This window comes from Camelina sativa, chromosome 14 (genome assembly GCF_030686135.1).
Source record: "Camelina sativa cultivar CO46 ecotype springtype chromosome 14, ASM3068613v1".
NCBI classification, from domain to species: Eukaryota; Viridiplantae; Streptophyta; class Magnoliopsida; order Brassicales; family Brassicaceae; genus Camelina; species Camelina sativa.
This window is the reverse complement of record NC_141893.1, coordinates 9,223,171-9,240,554: the sequence shown is the minus strand read 5'-3', so window position 1 is coordinate 9,240,554 and position 17,384 is coordinate 9,223,171. Positions and strand designations below refer to the sequence as shown.

General features: G+C 40.1%; 6 protein-coding genes and 1 long non-coding RNA gene across 8 annotated transcripts; 3 read left to right on the top strand and 4 right to left on the bottom strand.

Annotated features, from left to right (window-relative positions):
• Nucleotides 1-20: 20 nt before the first annotated feature.
• LOC147927982 (wall-associated receptor kinase 5-like) lies at nt 21-2,651 on the bottom strand. Its single transcript, XM_010464513.3, has 3 exons — nt 1,685-2,651; nt 1,401-1,574; nt 21-1,299 (listed from the first exon to the last, which is right to left on the bottom strand). The coding sequence occupies exons 1-3, from the start codon at nt 2,529-2,531 to the stop codon at nt 113-115; spliced, it is 2,208 nt and encodes a 735-aa protein (XP_010462815.1). The 5' UTR covers nt 2,532-2,651; the 3' UTR covers nt 21-112.
• A 535-nt stretch (nt 2,652-3,186) lies between these two features.
• Nucleotides 3,187-4,711, top strand: LOC104740819 (uncharacterized). 2 transcript variants are annotated; one of them, XR_015579267.1, is made up of 2 exons: nt 3,187-3,764; nt 4,099-4,711. It is a non-coding gene; the product is annotated as an uncharacterized LOC104740819 (long non-coding RNA). The 2 variants fall into 2 exon arrangements; XR_760225.3 differs by having other exon boundaries at nt 3,188-3,764; nt 4,052-4,711.
• Nucleotides 4,712-4,757: 46 nt separating this feature from the next.
• LOC104740818 (wall-associated receptor kinase 5-like) lies at nt 4,758-7,378 on the bottom strand. The gene is made up of 3 exons (XM_010461528.2): nt 6,404-7,378; nt 6,121-6,294; nt 4,758-6,035 (listed from the first exon to the last, which is right to left on the bottom strand). Exons 1-3 carry the CDS (start codon nt 7,248-7,250, stop codon nt 4,849-4,851), a joined length of 2,208 nt encoding a protein of 735 aa, XP_010459830.1. The 5' UTR covers nt 7,251-7,378; the 3' UTR covers nt 4,758-4,848.
• A 567-nt stretch (nt 7,379-7,945) lies between these two features.
• Nucleotides 7,946-8,958, top strand: LOC104740817 (uncharacterized). The gene has a single exon (XM_010461527.3). It carries the CDS (start codon nt 8,002-8,004, stop codon nt 8,749-8,751), a length of 750 nt encoding a protein of 249 aa, XP_010459829.2. The 5' UTR covers nt 7,946-8,001; the 3' UTR covers nt 8,752-8,958.
• A 916-nt stretch (nt 8,959-9,874) lies between these two features.
• On the bottom strand, nt 9,875-12,621 carry LOC104740816 (wall-associated receptor kinase 4-like). Its single transcript, XM_010461525.2, has 3 exons — nt 11,610-12,621; nt 11,320-11,511; nt 9,875-11,241 (listed from the first exon to the last, which is right to left on the bottom strand). Exons 1-3 carry the CDS (start codon nt 12,433-12,435, stop codon nt 10,046-10,048), a joined length of 2,214 nt encoding a protein of 737 aa, XP_010459827.1. The 5' UTR covers nt 12,436-12,621; the 3' UTR covers nt 9,875-10,045.
• A 1,172-nt stretch (nt 12,622-13,793) lies between these two features.
• Nucleotides 13,794-15,900, bottom strand: LOC104740815 (uncharacterized). Its single transcript, XM_010461524.2, has 2 exons — nt 15,765-15,900; nt 13,794-15,524 (listed from the first exon to the last, which is right to left on the bottom strand). Exon 2 carries the CDS (start codon nt 15,484-15,486, stop codon nt 14,143-14,145), a length of 1,344 nt encoding a protein of 447 aa, XP_010459826.2. The 5' UTR covers nt 15,487-15,524; nt 15,765-15,900; the 3' UTR covers nt 13,794-14,142.
• Nucleotides 15,901-16,106: 206 nt separating this feature from the next.
• Nucleotides 16,107-17,357, top strand: LOC104740813 (sm-like protein LSM3A). The gene is made up of 3 exons (XM_010461523.3): nt 16,107-16,552; nt 16,684-16,779; nt 17,093-17,357. Exons 1-3 carry the CDS (start codon nt 16,436-16,438, stop codon nt 17,171-17,173), a joined length of 294 nt encoding a protein of 97 aa, XP_010459825.1. The 5' UTR covers nt 16,107-16,435; the 3' UTR covers nt 17,174-17,357.
• The last annotated feature ends 27 nt before the right edge of the window (nt 17,358-17,384 follow it).

Below are 17,384 nucleotides of genomic sequence, written 5' to 3'. Positions count from 1 at the left end.
TTTTTAAAGAGGTAACACCATGAGATAAGAATATGTGAAGCATTAAGATTCCTTTACAACACAAGAAAAAATCACATTACATTTGCGTTTGTCAGAGCTGGACTGATAAATATCAGCGGCCAGCTTCAATGTCTAATATTGATATATTCTTGATGCTATCATAGCCAATAATACTGGTATCACCCTGCGCTAATAAGATTTGAACCCCAAGCAAGTGCTCAACCTCTTTCGGATACTGATCTGACCACTTATGTTTGGTTGTTTTGACTCTCAAAGCTTCTAGCTCTGCAGCTACGTCTTTCATCCTTGGCCTTTCCTCTCCCATAAGTCTTGTACACTCAAGAGAAACTCTTGCAGCTTCTTGGATCTCTCTCTGATTATCCTCCTTCATTACTCGCCCGTCAATAATATCATGCAACCTATTCTCTTTCATGGCAGAAACAAAATAACTCACTAGATGTTTTGAGTTCTCTAGCCGTTCAAAGCACAATGCCTTTTGACCTGAGAGTAGTTCCATGAGGACTACCCCGAAGCTATAAACATCGCTTTTTTCGTTCAGCAATCCTGTGGTGTAGTACTCTGGGTCTAAGTAACCTAGAGTGCCTTGCACCATAGTTGTGAGCTGCTCTTTACCCATCGGTATCAGCCTTGAAGCACCAAAGTCAGCTACTTTTGCAGTTAAGTTATCATCTAGTAGGATATTAGCAGTCTTGACATCTCGGTGGATGATTGGAATAGAAGCAGAGGAGTGAAGATAAGCAAGAGTTCCAGCTACTTCTATAGCTATCCTCAGACGGTGTTCCCATGTTAGAGAAGAATCAAACATGGAACCATGCAAGTGATCGAAAAGGGTGCCACTTGCAATGAAATCATAGACCAACAAGGGAACTTCTGTCTCTAGACAACATCCCAAGAGCTTGAACACGTTCCTATGATTGATTTGTGACAGCACGAGCACTTCGTTAATGAATTGCTCAACTTGGCTACGGTCACCAAGCCGAGCCTTCTTTATGGCAACTATGGAGTTGTCCGCCAGTATCCCTTTGTAGACTGTTCCCTGGCCTCCCTGACCCAAGATTCTGCTCTCGTCATAACCATTAGTTGCTTCTTTCATGCCTTCCTCAGTAAAGATTTTGACATCAACATTAGACGACCCTGCTCTTGAGAGTCGCTGTATCAACATGCCACCACCATTTTTCTCGAAGAATTGTTGTCGTAGCTCGGTGTCTTTCCGACGCCTCAGCCTCTGTTTTATGTAACTAATGCCAAGTAGGATGACCAAGAAGACAATAGTGTTTACTGATCACACACACACACACACACCACAAAGACATATAGATGATTAGAGTGAGTTGATCTAGAAAGCAATAAGTCCAGAAACAGTGAGAGGGGATGCTTACCAAGAAGAATCATAGCCCATCCAAAATCTTTACGCTTGCAGCTCATAGTGGTTGTATCTAAGCGGTAACCAGATCGACATTTACAATCAAAGCCTCCATCTCTGTTTCTACAGGTTTTGGGATCCGAACAATTATGTTTGTGGATAGAACTCGTAGTAGTACACTCATTGATGTCTGTTCCAAGGAAAAAGAGGGCAAGATGCAACACGAAATGTATGTATGAGTAAAACAATTAACTCTCAAAAAAAGAAAGAAAGAAAGCAAAATAAATTATTATCAAGTACCTTGGCAACCGTCTGAAGTGTATGGATTCCCCTCAAAGCCGTCTAAACATTTGCAGTTATAACCCTTTCCACGAGTAGAATCAAAACATGTGCTGTTCTCACCACATATGTTTCTGCTTCCAGCTTGCTCGCATGTCTGACTTCCAATAGACCAATCTAGTACCACAGGAAACTGCTTGACACCCCGCAGATTCTTAAGGTCCTCTGTAGAACTGAAGTTAAACATACCATCTTCAACGAGAAAAGCGTAGGTGCAAGGATTAAATTCATGCACGGAAGTCATGTTTTCGAAGCGATCTGGTCCAGTTTGAAGTCTGTTGCTATCCAACGGGATAGATACGTCTGTTCTGCAGCAACCTGCACCATTGCATTTACTATTTGGCGCCGGGGGAGAATCGCATAATGACAAGCATCCAGTTGAGTGGTTTTGCACTCCAAAAGTGCGCAGAAGCCCCCAAGCGTTACAGCCGACTACAGTAAACTTGTTGTTGGGGGAGAGAGACAAATTATCCAGCCTAAGCCGGTAGGAGTTGAATTCAATATTTGCTTCCTCGTCGTAGCAAACAGTTGATCGATTAAGCAGGGCGCGTAGCTGGCCGCTGTGATCAAAGGTTTTCACTTCAATGTTGCGTCTGACATTTGGTTTATCTTTCTTACAGGTGATTTTGAAATTCGTATCTCCGGGATAGTGACAACCTGTTGAAATACCAAAAGGGTACTCAATAGTGAAATTACCACATTTAGATTGGCAATCTTGTCGAGGTTGATGTTTCCCCTTCACTAGCTGCGTATAAGCAATGAAGAAGATAGCCACCAACAAGAACAGACGACTACACACCTTTATCATCTTCTCCCTTTTAATTTCTCTGTTTCTTTCTTTCTCTCTAACTTTGTTCTGCTTTTAAGTTTTTTTTTTTGTCAGTCATCTTTTTGAGGCTTTCTTTAATAGGAAACAATCCTCAGTCTTGAGATGTTGTCTTGATTAGTGTTCGCTGATATGCATACATAAGCAAGATCACGTTCAAATTTGCTGCATATATAATTCTAATATAGTAATATAATTACATCACAACGTCTGCGTTTGCTTCTGTTTAACAGTATTCAACGATTAGGAATAGGATGGTTGGTAGAAGCAATGAATCTTCAAATGTGAATAAATAGTAAAATAACTAAATATCAAGACATGTCTATGCTTAAAATATGAGATATCATCAAATATAAAACTACTTGACAATTAAAAAAAGTAGAGTAGTGGACATTGGTCAACAATTTTGAAATCTATCCTCTTGTGTGACGATGGTATGAGTGAAGCTGTGGAACAAACACTACACTGATATTTTTTTGAATTTACCACCATACTACGCAACACACACAAGACAAGTATCATCAAATTGAGGCGGGAAGATCTTATCATATGAACCCTGAAACTTTGGGCTTATCAGGAGATATCTAAAGCCCATTTAAGCCCAACTATATAGCGGAAGCAAACCCTAAAATCAAACAGTAACGAGAGCTCAGAACAGAGCAGAGGAAGTGAATTACGATGTCGGTGACAATGGCGGCTATACTCAGCAAAGCCGAAGACAACTAATGAAGAGTGATTTTCTCCTTTTCCTTCGAAGCAAGAACAAAACCGGATTCGTCGACGGCACAATCCAAACACCAGAACCTTCCTCGCCACTGTATCATCCATGGGAGACATGTAACGCGAGGGTAAAGTGTTGGATGAGGAGCTCATTGAGCGAAGAGCTTCTAATCTATGTAACCTTCTCGGAGACTGCTCATAAATCTTGGGAAGATCTCCGAGTTTTGTTTGTGCCGAGTGTTGATTTCAAGATCTACGAGCATTCCAAACGTTTCTCATGTAAGGTGTAATCACTCAATTTCACGTTTCCCATGTGCTCAGGGCGGTTATACTGAAATTGGACTACGACGTGATTGCAACTTACATGGGTAACGTTTGGAATGCTCTGTTTACCGCCTAGGCAGACCAAACTCCAGTCGAGTTTATAGTGATGTCGATGTCTCTTTTCTTGGTCTTCCACGGAACAGATCAACTTGTGGACTCTGTCAATTCCGGGTATCTTCATTGCTTTAAACAACTACTAATTAGTTTATCAATACATGTGGAATAATTGATGATGATTCATGAACACTGGTTTACAATTCAAGGGGAGTTATAAACATAATTATTGATGATAAAAGGTTTTATTCACAAACAAAATATTTATATGTGATTTTAGCAGCGACCAGCTTCAGTGTCCAATATTGCTTCATTCTTGATGCTGTAATAACCAGTGCTACTTGTTTTGCATTCTGCTGATAAGATTTTATAACCTACTAAGTGCTCAGCGTCCTCTGCTTCAGGATACTTATCTGACGAGCACTTATGTTTCGTTGTTTTGACTGTCAAGGCCTCTAGCTCCGCAGCTACTTCTTTCATCCTTGGCCTTTCTTCTCCCATCAATCTTGTACACTCAACATCAACAATACAAACAAGAAATTGCAACTACAGCTACTTCCTTTCCTCTCCCGTCACTCTTGTACAGTCAACAACAACTCTGGCCGTTTCCGTGGATCTCTCTTTGATTCCTGTTCCCATTTCCCAAGAAATTGCACGATTCTGAAATTCTACAACACAAACAAGACCATGACCATGTCCATGTAGCACGAGGATAACGTTTAAGTATGCTTCATATTCCCATATATATAGTTTATGACAAGTGGGGAGGCTGCAATCTTCAAATGGGAAGAAATGGTAATATATAATTGAATAGTGGACACTGCTCAACCCTCTTCGTTAAACTCTACTCTAATTCTTTCCTTGATGTACCCTTTTTCTTAACAGTTATTTTAGTTGATTTTCTTTTTCACATATGAAAAAAATTGATTAATAGGGAAGATGTAGACGAAGACTTCTCACAACATCATCCTCTGTTTTCTTTTGATGCTTTTTGTTGGAAACAGTTGTAATGGTCCTTTACGAATTTGTTTTTGTGGCCTTTATAACATATCACACTTACAATATTTAGAGCCATTGTTTTTTTTTTTCTTTTTTAAAGAGGTACCACCATGAGATAAGAATATTTGAAGCATTAAGATTCCTTTACAACACAAGAAAAAACACATTACATTTGCTTTTGTCAGAGCTGGACTGATAAATATCAGCGGCCAGCTTCAATGTCTAATATTGCTACATTCTTGATGCTGTCATAGCCAATGCTACTGGTATCACCCTGCGCTGATAAGACTTGAACACCAAGCAAGTGCTCAACCTCCGTCCGATACTGATCTGACCACTTATGTTTGGTTGTCTTGATTCTCAAGGCTTCTAGCTCCGCAGCTACGTCTTTCATCCTTGGCCTTTCCTCTCCCATAAGTCTTGTACACTCAAGAGCAATTTTTGCAGCTTCCTGGATCTCCCTTTGATTATACTCGTTCATCACTTGGCCGTCAATAATCTCATGCAACCTATTCTCTTTCATGGCAGAGACAAAGTAACTCACTAGATGTTTTGAGGTCTCTAGCCGTTCAAAGCACAATGCCTTTTGACCTGAGAGCAGTTCCATGAGGACTACTCCAAAACTGTAGACATCGCTCTTCTCGTTCAGAAGCCCTGTGTTGTAGTATTCTGGGTCTAAATAGCCCAGAGTACCTTGCACCATTGTTGTGAGCTGCTCTTGGTCCATCGGTATCAGCCTTGAAGCACCAAAGTCAGCTACTTTTGCAGTTAAGTTATCATCCAGTAGGATATTGGCAGTCTTGACATCTCGGTGGATGATTGGAATAGAAGCAGAGGAGTGAAGATAAGCAAGAGTTCCAGCTACTTCTATAGCTATCCTGAGACGGTGTTCCCATGTTAGAGAAGAATCAAACATGGAACCGTGCAAGTGATCGAAAAGAGTGCCACTGGTAATGAACTCATAGACCAACAAGGGAACCTCAGTTTCTAAACAACATCCCAAGAGCTTGACCACGTTCCTATGATTGATTTGTGACAGCACGAGCACTTCGTTAATGAATTGCTCAACTTGGCTACGGTCTCCAAGCCGAGCCTTCTTTATGGCAACTATGGAGCTGTCTGGCAGTATCCCTTTGTAGACTGTTCCCTGGCCTCCCTGACCCAAGATTCTGTTCTCATCATAACCATTAGTTGCTTCTTTCATGCCTTCCTCAGTAAAGATTTTAACATCAACATTAGATGGCCCTGCTCCTGTGAGTCGCTGTATCAACATTCCACCACCATTTTTCTCGAAGAATTGTTGTCGCAGCTCGGTGTCTTTCCGGCGCCTCAGCTTCTGTTTTATGTAACTAACGCCAAGCAGGATGACCAAGAAGACAATAGTTGTTACTGATCACACGAATCACAGAGACACATAGATTAGTGTGAGTTAATTTGGGAAACAATATGTCTAGAAACAGTGAGGGAAGCTTACCAAGAAGAATCATTGCCCATCCAAAGTCTTTACGCTTGCAGCTCATAGTACTTGTATCTAAGCGGTAACCAGATCGGCACTTACAATCAAAGCCTCCATCTCTGTTTCTACAGGTTTTGGGATCCGAACAATTATGTTTATGGATAGTACTCGTAGTAGTACACTCGTTGATGTCTGGTTCAAGGAATGAAGGGCATGATGCAAAAATAAATGTATGTATGAGGAAAACAATTAACACTCAAGAAAATTAATAAAGAAAGCAATAGAAATTAATATAAAGTACCTTGGCAACCGTCTGAAAGGTATGGATTCCCCTCAAAACCATCTAAACATTTGCAGTTATAACCTTTTCCACGAGTAGAATCAAAACATGTGCTGTTCCCACCACATATGTTTCTGCTTCCAGCTTGCTCACATGTCTGGTTCCCAATAGACCAATCTAGTACCACAGGGAACTGCTTGACACCCCGCAGATTCCTAAGGTCCTCTGTAGAACTGAAGTTAAACATACCATCTTCAACGAAAAAGGCGTAGCTGCAAGGATTAAAGTGCTGTACAGAGGTCATGTTTTCGAAGCGAGCTGGTTGGATTTCAAGTCTGTTGCTATCCAAAGGGATAGAGACGTCTGTTCTACAGCAACCTACACCGTTGCATTTATTATTTGGCACCGAGGGAGAATCGCATAATGACAAGCATCCAGTTGAGTAGTTTTGTATTCCAAAAGTGCTCAGAAGTGCCCAAGCGTTACAGCCGACTAGAGTAAACTTGTTTTTGGTTGAGAGAGATAAATTATCCAGCTGAAACCAGAGGGCACTGAATTCATTATTTGTTTCCCCGTCGTAGCAAACAGTGGATCGAGGAAGCATAGCGCGTAGCTGGCCGCTGTGATAAAAGTTTCTCACTTCAATGTTTTCTATGACATGTGGCTTATCTTCCTGACAAGTGATATTGAAAATATCATCTCCAGGATAGTAGCAACCTGTAGAAATACCAAAAGGGTACTCAATTGTAACGTTGCCACATCTAGATTGGCAATCATGGCGAGGTTGATGTTGCCCCTTCGCTAGCTGCGTATAAGCAATAAAGAAGATAGCCACCAACAAGAACAGACGACTACACACCTTTATCATCTTCTCCCTTTTTAATTTCTCTCCCCTCTTTCTTTCTTAATTTGTTTCTTTCTCTCTAACTTTGTTCCGCTTTTGAGTTTTTTTTTTTTTTTTTTTCTTTCAATCATCTCTTTCAGGCTTTCTTTAATAAAGAAAAAAAATCCTCAGTCTGGAGATGTTTTCTTGATTAGTGTTCGCTGACCCGTTCCCCATGTCCCTACAAATTGCAATACTAAACTCAACTTACATAAGCAAGACCTCGTTCAAATTTGCTGCTTATTTATTATTACATCACAATGTCTGCGTTTGCTTCTGTTTTAACAGTATTCAACGATTAGGATGGTTGGTAGTAGCAAGTAATCTTCAAATGTGAAGAAATGGTAAAATATTGGAACATGTAAATGCTTATAAAATATGGGATCATCAAATAATAAACTACTTGACAAATAAAAAAAGAGTAGTGGACATTGGTCAACCATTTGAAATCTATCCTCTTGTGTGACGATGGTATGAGTGAAGCTGTGGAACAAACACTACATTGATATTTTTTTGAGTTTACCACCATACTACGCATTACGCAACACACACAACACAAGTATCAAAATTGAGGCGGGAAGATATTATTATATATACCCTGACACTTTGGGCTCAGCAGGAGATATTTAAAGCCCATGTAAGCCCAACTATTTATACTTATATAAAGATTACAAGCAAACCCTAAAAATCAAACAGTAACGTTCGCTGAGAGCAGAGCAAGTGAGTGTCGGTGACAATGGCGGAATCTCCCGCACTCGATCCTAAATCACCATATTATATCGATCCAGATTACGAATCCAACGAGAATCTCCCAATGGCTATACTAAGCAAAGCCGAAGACAACTACTTCATCTGGAAGAGTGATTTTCTCCTTTTCCTTCGAAGCAAGAACAAAACAGGGTTCGTCGACGGCACAATCCAGCAACCAGAACCTTCCTCGCCGCTGTATCATCCATGGGAAACATGTGACGCGAGGGTAAAGTATTGGATGAGGAGCTCGTTGAGCGAAGAGCTTCTAATCTATGTAACCTTCTCGGAGGCTGCTCATAAAGCTTGGGAATATCTCCGAGTTTTGTTTGTGCCGAGTGTTGATTTCAAGATCTACGAGCTTCGTGGGAGGCTCGCGATGTTGAGGCAAGAAGATGGTGGTGACGACTCTGTGGGTGGATATTTCGCGAAGTTTATGAGAGCTTGGGCGGAGTTGTCTGAGTACGATCCTGTACCTGAGTGTAAGTGCGGTGGTTGTAATTGCGAGGGTGTGAAACGAGGTAAAGAGGCGAGAGAGAAGGAGCAGCGTTACGGGTTTTTGATGGGGTTGAAGAAAGAGCTAAGCTTTGTGAGAACGCGAATCATGCTTATGGATCCTCCTCCGTCTCTTCATCAAGCTTTTGTTTTGGTTGACCAAGCTGAATCGTTGATGAAATCGACCCGGTATAGTTTAGGAAACAGGTCGATGATCACAACCATTCTATCAGAAAAGCAATGAAGATACCAGGACAAACGGAGTTGACAGATGTCAAGGATACGATCACGATACACGATCGTATCATGTCTTCAATGCCCAATCTCCACATTCCTTCTATGTATATTATTCCATAAGTAGCTTAACCTAGAACCTTCCTCTACTCTCTTTATATATACGACTCTGTAATCACTCTTGAAAATATATCGAAACACAGCAGTTTACATGGTATCAGAGCATTCCATGGAAAACCAATAAAATATACATGGAGATCACTTGAGCTTTCTGAAACTCGACTGGAGTTTGGTCTGCGTAGGCGGTTAACAGAGCACTCCAAACGTTTCTCATGTAAGATGCAATCACGGCTTATACTGAAATTGGACTACGAGGTGATTGCACTTTACATGGGAAACGTTTGGAATGCTCAGACCAAACTCCAGTCGAGTTTCAGAAAGCCATAGTGATCTCGATGTCTCTTTTCTTGGTCTTCCACGGAACAGATCAACTTGTGGACTCTGTCAATTCTGGGTATCTTCATTGCTTTAAACAACTACTAATTAGTTTATCAATACATATGGAATAATTGATGATTCATGAACACTAGTTTACAATTCAAGGGGAGTTATAAACATAATTATTGATGATAAAATGTTTTATTCACAAACAAAATATTTATATGTGATTTTAGCAGAGCTGGACTGGTAATTTATCAGCGACCAGCTTCAGTGTCCAATATTGCTTCATTCTTGATGCTGTCATAACCAGTGCTACTTGTTTCACATTCTGCTGATAAGATTTGATAACCGACTAAGTGTTCAGCGTCCCCTGCTTCAGGATACTAATCTGACGACCACTTATGTTTGGTTGTTTTGACTGTCAAGGCCTCTAGCTCCGCAGCTACTTCTTTCATCCTTGGCCTTTCCTCTCCCATCAATCTTGTACACTCAACAGCAACTCTTGTACACTCAACAGCGTTACGCGTTTGTGATGGGGTTGAAGAAAGAACTAAGCTTTGTGAATCGGTGATGAAATCGACCCGGAGATGAATATATAGTTTTATCTTGAGTGTTAGTTTGTAACTTACTAATTAGTTTATCAATATATATGGAATAATTGATGATTCATGAACATTAGTTTACAATTCAAGGGGAGTAATAAACATAATTATTGATGATCTACAAAGAGATTTCTCGAGCATAGGTGTTGTTTAGAAGGAAAAAGAGGAGAGTTAAGCAATAGAGAGATATGACTTAAGTTTTTTTTACAGACAAAAAGATTTATAGTATGTGATTTTAGCAGAGCTGGTGACTGATAAATATCAGCGGCCAGCTTCAATGTCCAATATTGCTACATTCTTGATGCTGTCATAACCACGGCTACTACTGGTTTCCCCTTGTGCTGATAGGATTTGAACACCGAGCAAGTGCTCAACATCCTCTGCTTCAGGATACTGATCTGACCACTTATGTTTAGTTTTTGTGAGTCTTAGGGCTTCTAGCTCTGCAGCTACTTCCTTCATCTGTGGCCTTTCTTCTCCCGTCAATCTTGTACATTCGATAGCAACTCTTGCAGCTTCATGGATCTCCCTCTGATTATCCTCGTTCATCACTTGCCCATCAATAATCTCATGCAATCTATTCTCTTTCATGGCAGAAGCAAAGTAACTCACTAAATGTTTCGAGGTTTGTGGCCGTTCAAAGCACAATGCTGTTTGACCTGAGAGAAGTTCCATGAGGACCACCCCAAAACTATAAACATCGCTCTTTTCGTTTAGCAACCCTGTGTTGTAGTATTCTGGGTCTAAGTAGCCGAGAGTGCCTTGCACCATAGTTGTGAGCTGCTCTTTATCCATCGGTATCAGCCTTGATGCACCAAAGTCAGCTACTTTTGCAGTTAAGTTTTCATCCAAGAGAATATTAGCAGTCTTGATATCACGATGGATGATTGGAATAGAAGCCGAGGAGTGAAGATATGCAAGAGTTCCAGCGACTTCTATTGCTATCCTTAAACGGTGTTCCCATGTTAGAGAAGAATCGAACATCGAACCGTGCAAGTGATCGAAAAGGGTGCCATTAGTAATGAATTCATAAACTAACAAGGGAACTTCAGTCTCTAAACAACAGCCCAAGATCTTGACCACGTTCCTATGGTTGATTTGTGAAAGCACGAGCACTTCATTGATGAACTGCTCTACTTGGCTACTGTCTCCAAGCCGAGCTTTCTTTATAGCAACTATGGAATTATCTGGCAATATTCCTTTGTAGACCGTTCCTTGGCCTCCCTGACCCAAGATCCTGCTCTCATCATAACCATTAGTTGCTTCCTTCATGCCTTCCTCAGCAAAGATTTTGACATCAACATTTGATGGCCCTGCTCCTGAGAGTCTCTGAATCAACATGCCGCCGCCATTTTGCTCGAAGAATTTTTGTCGGAGCTCATTGTCTTTCCGGTGCTTCATCCTTTGTTTGATACAGGTAACTGCAAACAGGATGACCAAGAAGCCCATGGTGGTTCCTGGTCACATCACACAGATGATTGGAGCAAGCTTTTTTTAGAAACAAAAATAATCCAGAACAAGTGAGGGGAGCGTACCAAGAAAAATCTGAGTCCATCTAACATATACAGGCGTGTGTTTAGGTAAGCAGGTCATAGTAGAGTTAGTGGCAATTAAGTTAAAACCAGACTGGCAGTTACAATGAAAACTTCCAGGCGTGTTTTCACAGGTGTTGGAATCGGCACAGTTGTGTTTTCGGATAGGGTCAGTATTAGTACATTCATTGATATCTGGCCCACGGAAAACGAGTACAAGATGAAACAAGAATGTGAGTGAAACGATTAACACCTAAATATAACAAAGATTAGAGTAAATTAATATGAAGTACCTTGGCAACCAAGATATGGATTCCCATGATAACCATCTTCACATACGCAGACATACCCGGTTTTGGTAGTAGAATTGGAACATTTGCTGTTCTCCCCAATGCATATGCCTCTACCGACTTGCTCGCATGTCTGGTTTCCAATAGACCAATCTAATACCACTGGAAAGTGCGTGACATTCCGCAGATTATTAAAATCTTCCCCACCATTGAACTCAAACGTCCCATTTTCAACGAGAAAGGCGTAAATGCAAGTACTAATATAGGTACGCTCAGAAGTCTTCTGGTAGGTAAACGTATATGGGCTGAAATTGAAACGATTGCTGGCTTCTGGGACGGAGTTCTGACAGCAACCTGCACCATTACATTCTCTGTTTTCCACTGGGGTAGATTCACATAGTGATGTGCATCCAACTGATGAGCTTCTTCCAGTTCCAAAAGCGGTCAGAAATGCGAAAGTGTTACAACCTATTGCAGTTAGCTTGTTGTTTTCGGAGAGAGTCAAGTTACCAAGGTTAGGACCCTTGAAGTAACTCCAACTAGTTATATTCCCTAGGCTGTTAAAGCAAGAGAAGGATCTAGGAATCATGACGCGTAGCTGGCTGCTATGAGAAATGCTGACCACTTCAAGATTCTTAAGGAATAGCTTCTCTTTCTCACAAATGAGTTTGAAACTAGGATCGTTGTCATGGTAACAATCTGAAGACATGCCAAAAGGGTACTCGATTTTGACATTGCCACATGTAGTACTTGGGCAAGGTTGCCCCTTGACCAGCTGCGTATAAGAAAGGCAGAAAATAGCCACCAAGAACAAATCTTGCGCCTTCATCTTATTTTGTTTCTTTCTCTCCAAACTTGTTCCTCTTATACTTTTCTCTTATCTCAGCTATATATGCATCTTATAAGAAAAAAGGCAGGGCACTTCAATCATCTGTCTAGATTTTTGGGAGACCCATTCTCAGTTTCCCCTTTACTTTGCTTCCAGAATCTTATAATACTATATAATTCATTGTCCAAATACACAGCCAAGACATTTTCTACTTAAATGTCGATCAAGAGTAAGTCCTTATCAGTTTAATACAAGGGGGCGTTGAAGTATGCATCATCTGCCATATAATATATCCCAACGTCTACGTTTGCTTCCATTTAACAATTTGTTTTTTTTTTTGAAGGATTAAAAAACCATAACAGTTGGGAAGAATAGGTACTATTTGACAATATAGAAGTAACCATTTGGGCTCTCGTCAACTTGAGTCTTTGTCACAGTTACCTTTTTTTGTCAACATTGATTATCGCATCAAAATGACTTCCCGTTTAGTCAATGTTAACAAAAAAAAAGTTAACTGTGACAAACAGAGCATGTTATGATTAGGAACCGGGTTCCGTTTTCAAGCAACAAAGCTGAACCATAAACACCGAGGCAGACACTAGACTTACTTCCCTTGTGCTGCATCTTCCAACCTTAGGTCAGAACTACGCCTTGCTTGACTTCTTATATATGACCATTGCATCACTAAGTATGCTACAAAATGAAACTTTTCAAGATTTCGACTCCACAGGTGTATGAATCAGTGAGCCAAAAACGTTTACACAGAACCTGTAGAGCCAGAAGTAGATCGATTCAAGTTGGAGTTTTCAGGATGCTTAAAAGTTGATAATGAAGAAGTTCTTTCTTTGCTAATAAACTATCAAGTATCCAGAAAACTCTAATTTGAATCAACATAAAGGAAAGAAGATTCTCATCACCTACCACCAAAAAAGGAAATAAAAGAAACTATAAAGGAGAAGCAAGCATGAGATGGACCAAAAACAGGCAAACACAACAGGCTTTTTTAGTCAGGACAATTTTACATTCATGTTAAAAGAATGCGTGAGGCAAACCTGCAGAAACCTTTCAAATTTGGTTTCATGATTGTTCGGACAATTCAACATCCTCAAACTGAAGAGTCTTCAAAACAAGTTAAAGGCAAAACGCAAACCGGTCTGATTCATTGTCTAGTAAAGGAGATATGATCCAAAGAATAAATTGCATTAGGTTTTCTCTGGATCCAAGTCCATCAGAAAAAGAGAAAGGGAAGAAATTTTAGTTTTCAGTAGGGTTAATCACAGTTTAGTTTAGGAATCTCTTTCATTTGACATAGTTCAAAATAACTTAAGGTTCCATTTGAAAGAAGACACAACATCTCATTGGCAAACTGGCTTAATATTACGACACTGGTTACAGCCCAGAAAACTGGATTAAGATGTCTACAGCAGAATTATGTTATTAACCTTAACCAGTTGATTACTTTAAGCCATACGGTTTACATGGAAAAAGTGACTGAAAGGATAAATTAAAGCAAACCTTAGAGAGCTGCTTATGCTAACCACTCCTGTATCACTACATTCTCAGCATCATCATCACTGATGCAACCACAATGATCTCTCACATCAAAGTCTCGAGATCATTTCAATCAAAGCAAGCTTACAAGAGCAGAAATAAATCTTCATTTAGCGAAGCTATATACCAATCAAGAGACGTGTCAAGCCAATTTCGTTACAATTCAACACCCAATTCCCTTTGTTTTAACTCCAATCCCATCCGATCATTCTCAAGTTTCATCCTTTCATTCTCCATCCTCATTCTCTCGAGTTCTTGATCCCTTTTCTTACTAAACCTCTGCCACCTGAATCTCTGTTTCTCCAATTCAAGCAATTCAACTTGGATCTGAAGCTTCTGCTCTTCTAGCTGTAGAGTCCGGGACTCCATCCACTGTTTCTGCATCGAAGCTGCTCTCCCACTCTCTACCCCACCTTGATTAACATCACCTTGAGAAAACGGCATCTGAGGTAAATTCCCCTTATTGCATTCCAAAGAATTCACATGACTCGGATGGTCTGCATCTTCATGGCTATGGCTTTGTCTTATCTTCTTCAAAGGGCCACCACCACCACCTCCATAATGAATTCCCCTACAATCCCCATGTGAATAATGCTGCTCCTCATACTCATCATGTTCATCACCTTCCCCATCATGATCCTCATCATCAAGATCCTCCATTTGGTGTTTCCTAGACTCCTCATTATCATGATCATCTCTGTTCCTTAGCGCCAACTGTAGAGAACGCTGCAAAGCAAGGTCATGAGGCAAATGCAACCTGTTCCCATTATGGTAAGAACACATCTCTTCATAGAAAAGATGTTTAGAACTCATAATCTTCCTAACATCATCCTTCTCTTTATCATTCAAGTATCCAATCGAATCCAAAAGCGCAGGATTCTCAACAACCTGACAAGAAGTACCCCTACCAAGCATATCGTTAAGCTTCTTATACCGCTTATTCAAATCATTGAACTTATCCTCACATTGCTGAGGCGAAACATGATAACCCCTCTCAGCCATAACTTTAGAAACAGATTTCCACTTACCCTTCTTCTGCAAAACAGCAAACTTCCTTCTACTACCACTATCCATACTCGAGTCATCACCTATATAAGACACAGCAGTGATCAACAACTTAACCATCTTATCAGTCCACTTAACTCTTTGCCATGGAGACCCTTTAGTTGATTTGTTAGCTTCATTATTATGACCATCAACACCACCACCTTCCTCAGTAAAACTCGGCTCATCATCATCACTCACAGAGTTCTTGTCTCTTTCACCTTTATGTTGGTCAGTCAAAGACATGTTCTGGTGATGATGATGATCACAGGTTTGACCTGTGACCATAGTAAAAGGAAGACCTTCATGAAGTGGTCGTGAATTAGGATTGTGTCGATGCTGGTTCATGGAATCTTGATGATGAACTCTCATAGAGCCGCCTTGTAAATCGAATCCACCATAAGAAGAAGAAGCTCCACCACGAACTACACCTCCTTGTGGAAAATTCGTATCCATTTGATTTCTCTTTCCCCCCCTCCCACCAAAATCACTTCCTAACTCATCAGAGAAAACACACAGATCTCAAAAAAAAAGAAGTCTAAGAATCGATTTGAAAAAGGCGTAAACTTTTCTCTACTGGATCTCTTAGGGGAAAAAATTGAATTAAAAATGGAGACTTTAGTAATGAGAAAAGCAGAGAGGAAATAAAATCGAGATGAAGATGTTAAAGCGGTGGTGAATATTGGGGGGGAGAGAGAGAGAGAGATGAGTCAAAAAGGGAAGAGTTAACTTACAGAAATAAAGTTTGGAACTTTGTTGTTGCTTTCGTCTTCTCCGGTCAGCTTGCTTCCTCAGAGTCTCTCTCTCTCTCTAAACGTGAATGTGCCAACAGGCTTTTGTTAAAATCTTTAATTTTATTTTCACGTCCACATTTCTCGCGAATATTATTTATATGTTAAATAAAGTTTAGTATTAATAAAATGACAAATTGGTACCTTTTGATTGGACTTTTATGTTGTTGTATGTTTGAGATACACCTTGTGTGATTGGACTTAATAATAGCTAAATTCCACTAACCATGGATTAATCATAATCATGGGGGATAATTTTTTCTTCAAGCTTCTAGATTATTTTTCATTATTAGACAAAAAGAGATAAAGAAATCTTGATTTGTTTATGTTTTGTATATGGAGCTAAATTTGCTTTTAATTATGGTTCATTAGTTAATTGAATGGGATACGCTTTACCGTATTTATTGACAAGGTTTGATTGATAAAAGGGAACTTTATAAAGCTATGGGCTCAGGCCCAATAGTTTAGAGCCCAAAAAACATCTTTATACTTGAGAAATCAACGGTGGTGATTGCGTGAGGTCAGAGAGAGAGAGATCGGCGAGTCGACTGTTCTCATTATTTTCTTGTTCGCAATTTCAAAACCCTCCGAGGAAGTTTTCCCATCAAAAAAAAATGTCCGTCGAGGAAGACGCCACCGTTAGGGAGCCATTGGATCTGATTCGTTTAAGTATCGAAGAGAGAATCTATGTCAAGCTCCGATCTGACCGTGAACTCCGCGGCAAGCTTCACGTCCGTTCTTTTTTTTTTTTCCTTTTTACAACTTTTCTCGTTTTCTCTGTCCACTCGGATTCCAGATTTGATTTCGGTTTGAACATTCTAAGTCGCTCACTTTGTATTTGTGTGTGTGTGTGTGTGTTCAGGCTTTTGATCAGCATTTGAATATGATTCTGGGTGATGTTGAAGAGGTTATTACGACTGTTGAAATCGACGACGAGACATACGAAGAGATTGTTCGGGTATGTCAATGTGATTTCCTAAGCTGAAGCAAATATATATTCTATCTCTTCGGCTTGTGGATTGGTTGGATGATGTCTATAGGGTTTTAAAGTTTCAGCTTTCACAGTATCTATTATACCTTTGTCTTAGTTTGATTTCAATACTTGATTTTAACACATCTCGAAGTGGCTTCTGGATCAATAGAGTCGTCAGTCTTCATTAGCTCTAGCTTATGATTAGAATTGTACTTACTAGGTTCTTTGATTCGAAATTGAGATGATGTTAACTGTACAATAGTATGATCTTTCTGCTGATGGAATCTGCTTTTGTCAGACAACGAAGCGAACGCTTCCATTTCTGTTCGTGAGAGGAGATGGAGTGATATTGGTGTCGCCGCCTTTGAGGACAACCTAAATGTTCTTTTGGTACTGGGATCTGAGTTAACAAATCTGGAGCTGAGTAGACGCACTGTTTTTTTCTGATTACTTAGCTCTTGAATTGTAATTGTGTGGTATTTTTTCTTTACTGTCAAACATCTAAACCGAATGTAGCAGAGATATCGTATTCGGATTTTGGTAACGAGCGCTTTGTTATAGTAGAAGCCGTGTGTAACGTACTTCGTATT

What these genes read in the sequence shown, in the direction of transcription:
- LOC147927982 (XM_010464513.3), bottom strand. Translation starts at nt 2,531, where the DNA reads ATGATAAAGGTGTGTAGTCGTCTGTTCTTGTTGGTGGCTATCTTCTTC. An exon ending in CACTTCAGACGGTTGCCAAG is followed by an intron (nt 1,575 to 1,684) that starts GTACTTGATAAT and finishes TCCTTGGAACAG; the next exon opens with ACATCAATGAGTGTACTACT. An exon ending in ATGGGCTATGATTCTTCTTG is followed by an intron (nt 1,300 to 1,400) that starts GTAAGCATCCCC and finishes GTGTGTGATCAG; the next exon opens with TAAACACTATTGTCTTCTTG.
- LOC104740818 (XM_010461528.2), bottom strand. Translation starts at nt 7,250, where the DNA reads ATGATAAAGGTGTGTAGTCGTCTGTTCTTGTTGGTGGCTATCTTCTTT. An exon ending in CCTTTCAGACGGTTGCCAAG is followed by an intron (nt 6,295 to 6,403) that starts GTACTTTATATT and finishes TCCTTGAACCAG; the next exon opens with ACATCAACGAGTGTACTACT. An exon ending in ATGGGCAATGATTCTTCTTG is followed by an intron (nt 6,036 to 6,120) that starts GTAAGCTTCCCT and finishes TCGTGTGATCAG; the next exon opens with TAACAACTATTGTCTTCTTG.
- LOC104740817 (XM_010461527.3), top strand. Translation starts at nt 8,002, where the DNA reads ATGGCGGAATCTCCCGCACTCGATCCTAAATCACCATATTATATCGAT.
- LOC104740816 (XM_010461525.2), bottom strand. Translation starts at nt 12,435, where the DNA reads ATGAAGGCGCAAGATTTGTTCTTGGTGGCTATTTTCTGCCTTTCTTAT. An exon ending in TCCATATCTTGGTTGCCAAG is followed by an intron (nt 11,512 to 11,609) that starts GTACTTCATATT and finishes TCCGTGGGCCAG; the next exon opens with ATATCAATGAATGTACTAAT. An exon ending in ATGGACTCAGATTTTTCTTG is followed by an intron (nt 11,242 to 11,319) that starts GTACGCTCCCCT and finishes TGATGTGACCAG; the next exon opens with GAACCACCATGGGCTTCTTG.
- LOC104740815 (XM_010461524.2), bottom strand. Translation starts at nt 15,486, where the DNA reads ATGGATACGAATTTTCCACAAGGAGGTGTAGTTCGTGGTGGAGCTTCT.
- LOC104740813 (XM_010461523.3), top strand. Translation starts at nt 16,436, where the DNA reads ATGTCCGTCGAGGAAGACGCCACCGTTAGGGAGCCATTGGATCTGATT. An exon ending in AACTCCGCGGCAAGCTTCAC is followed by an intron (nt 16,553 to 16,683) that starts GTCCGTTCTTTT and finishes GTGTGTGTTCAG; the next exon opens with GCTTTTGATCAGCATTTGAA. An exon ending in CATACGAAGAGATTGTTCGG is followed by an intron (nt 16,780 to 17,092) that starts GTATGTCAATGT and finishes TGCTTTTGTCAG; the next exon opens with ACAACGAAGCGAACGCTTCC.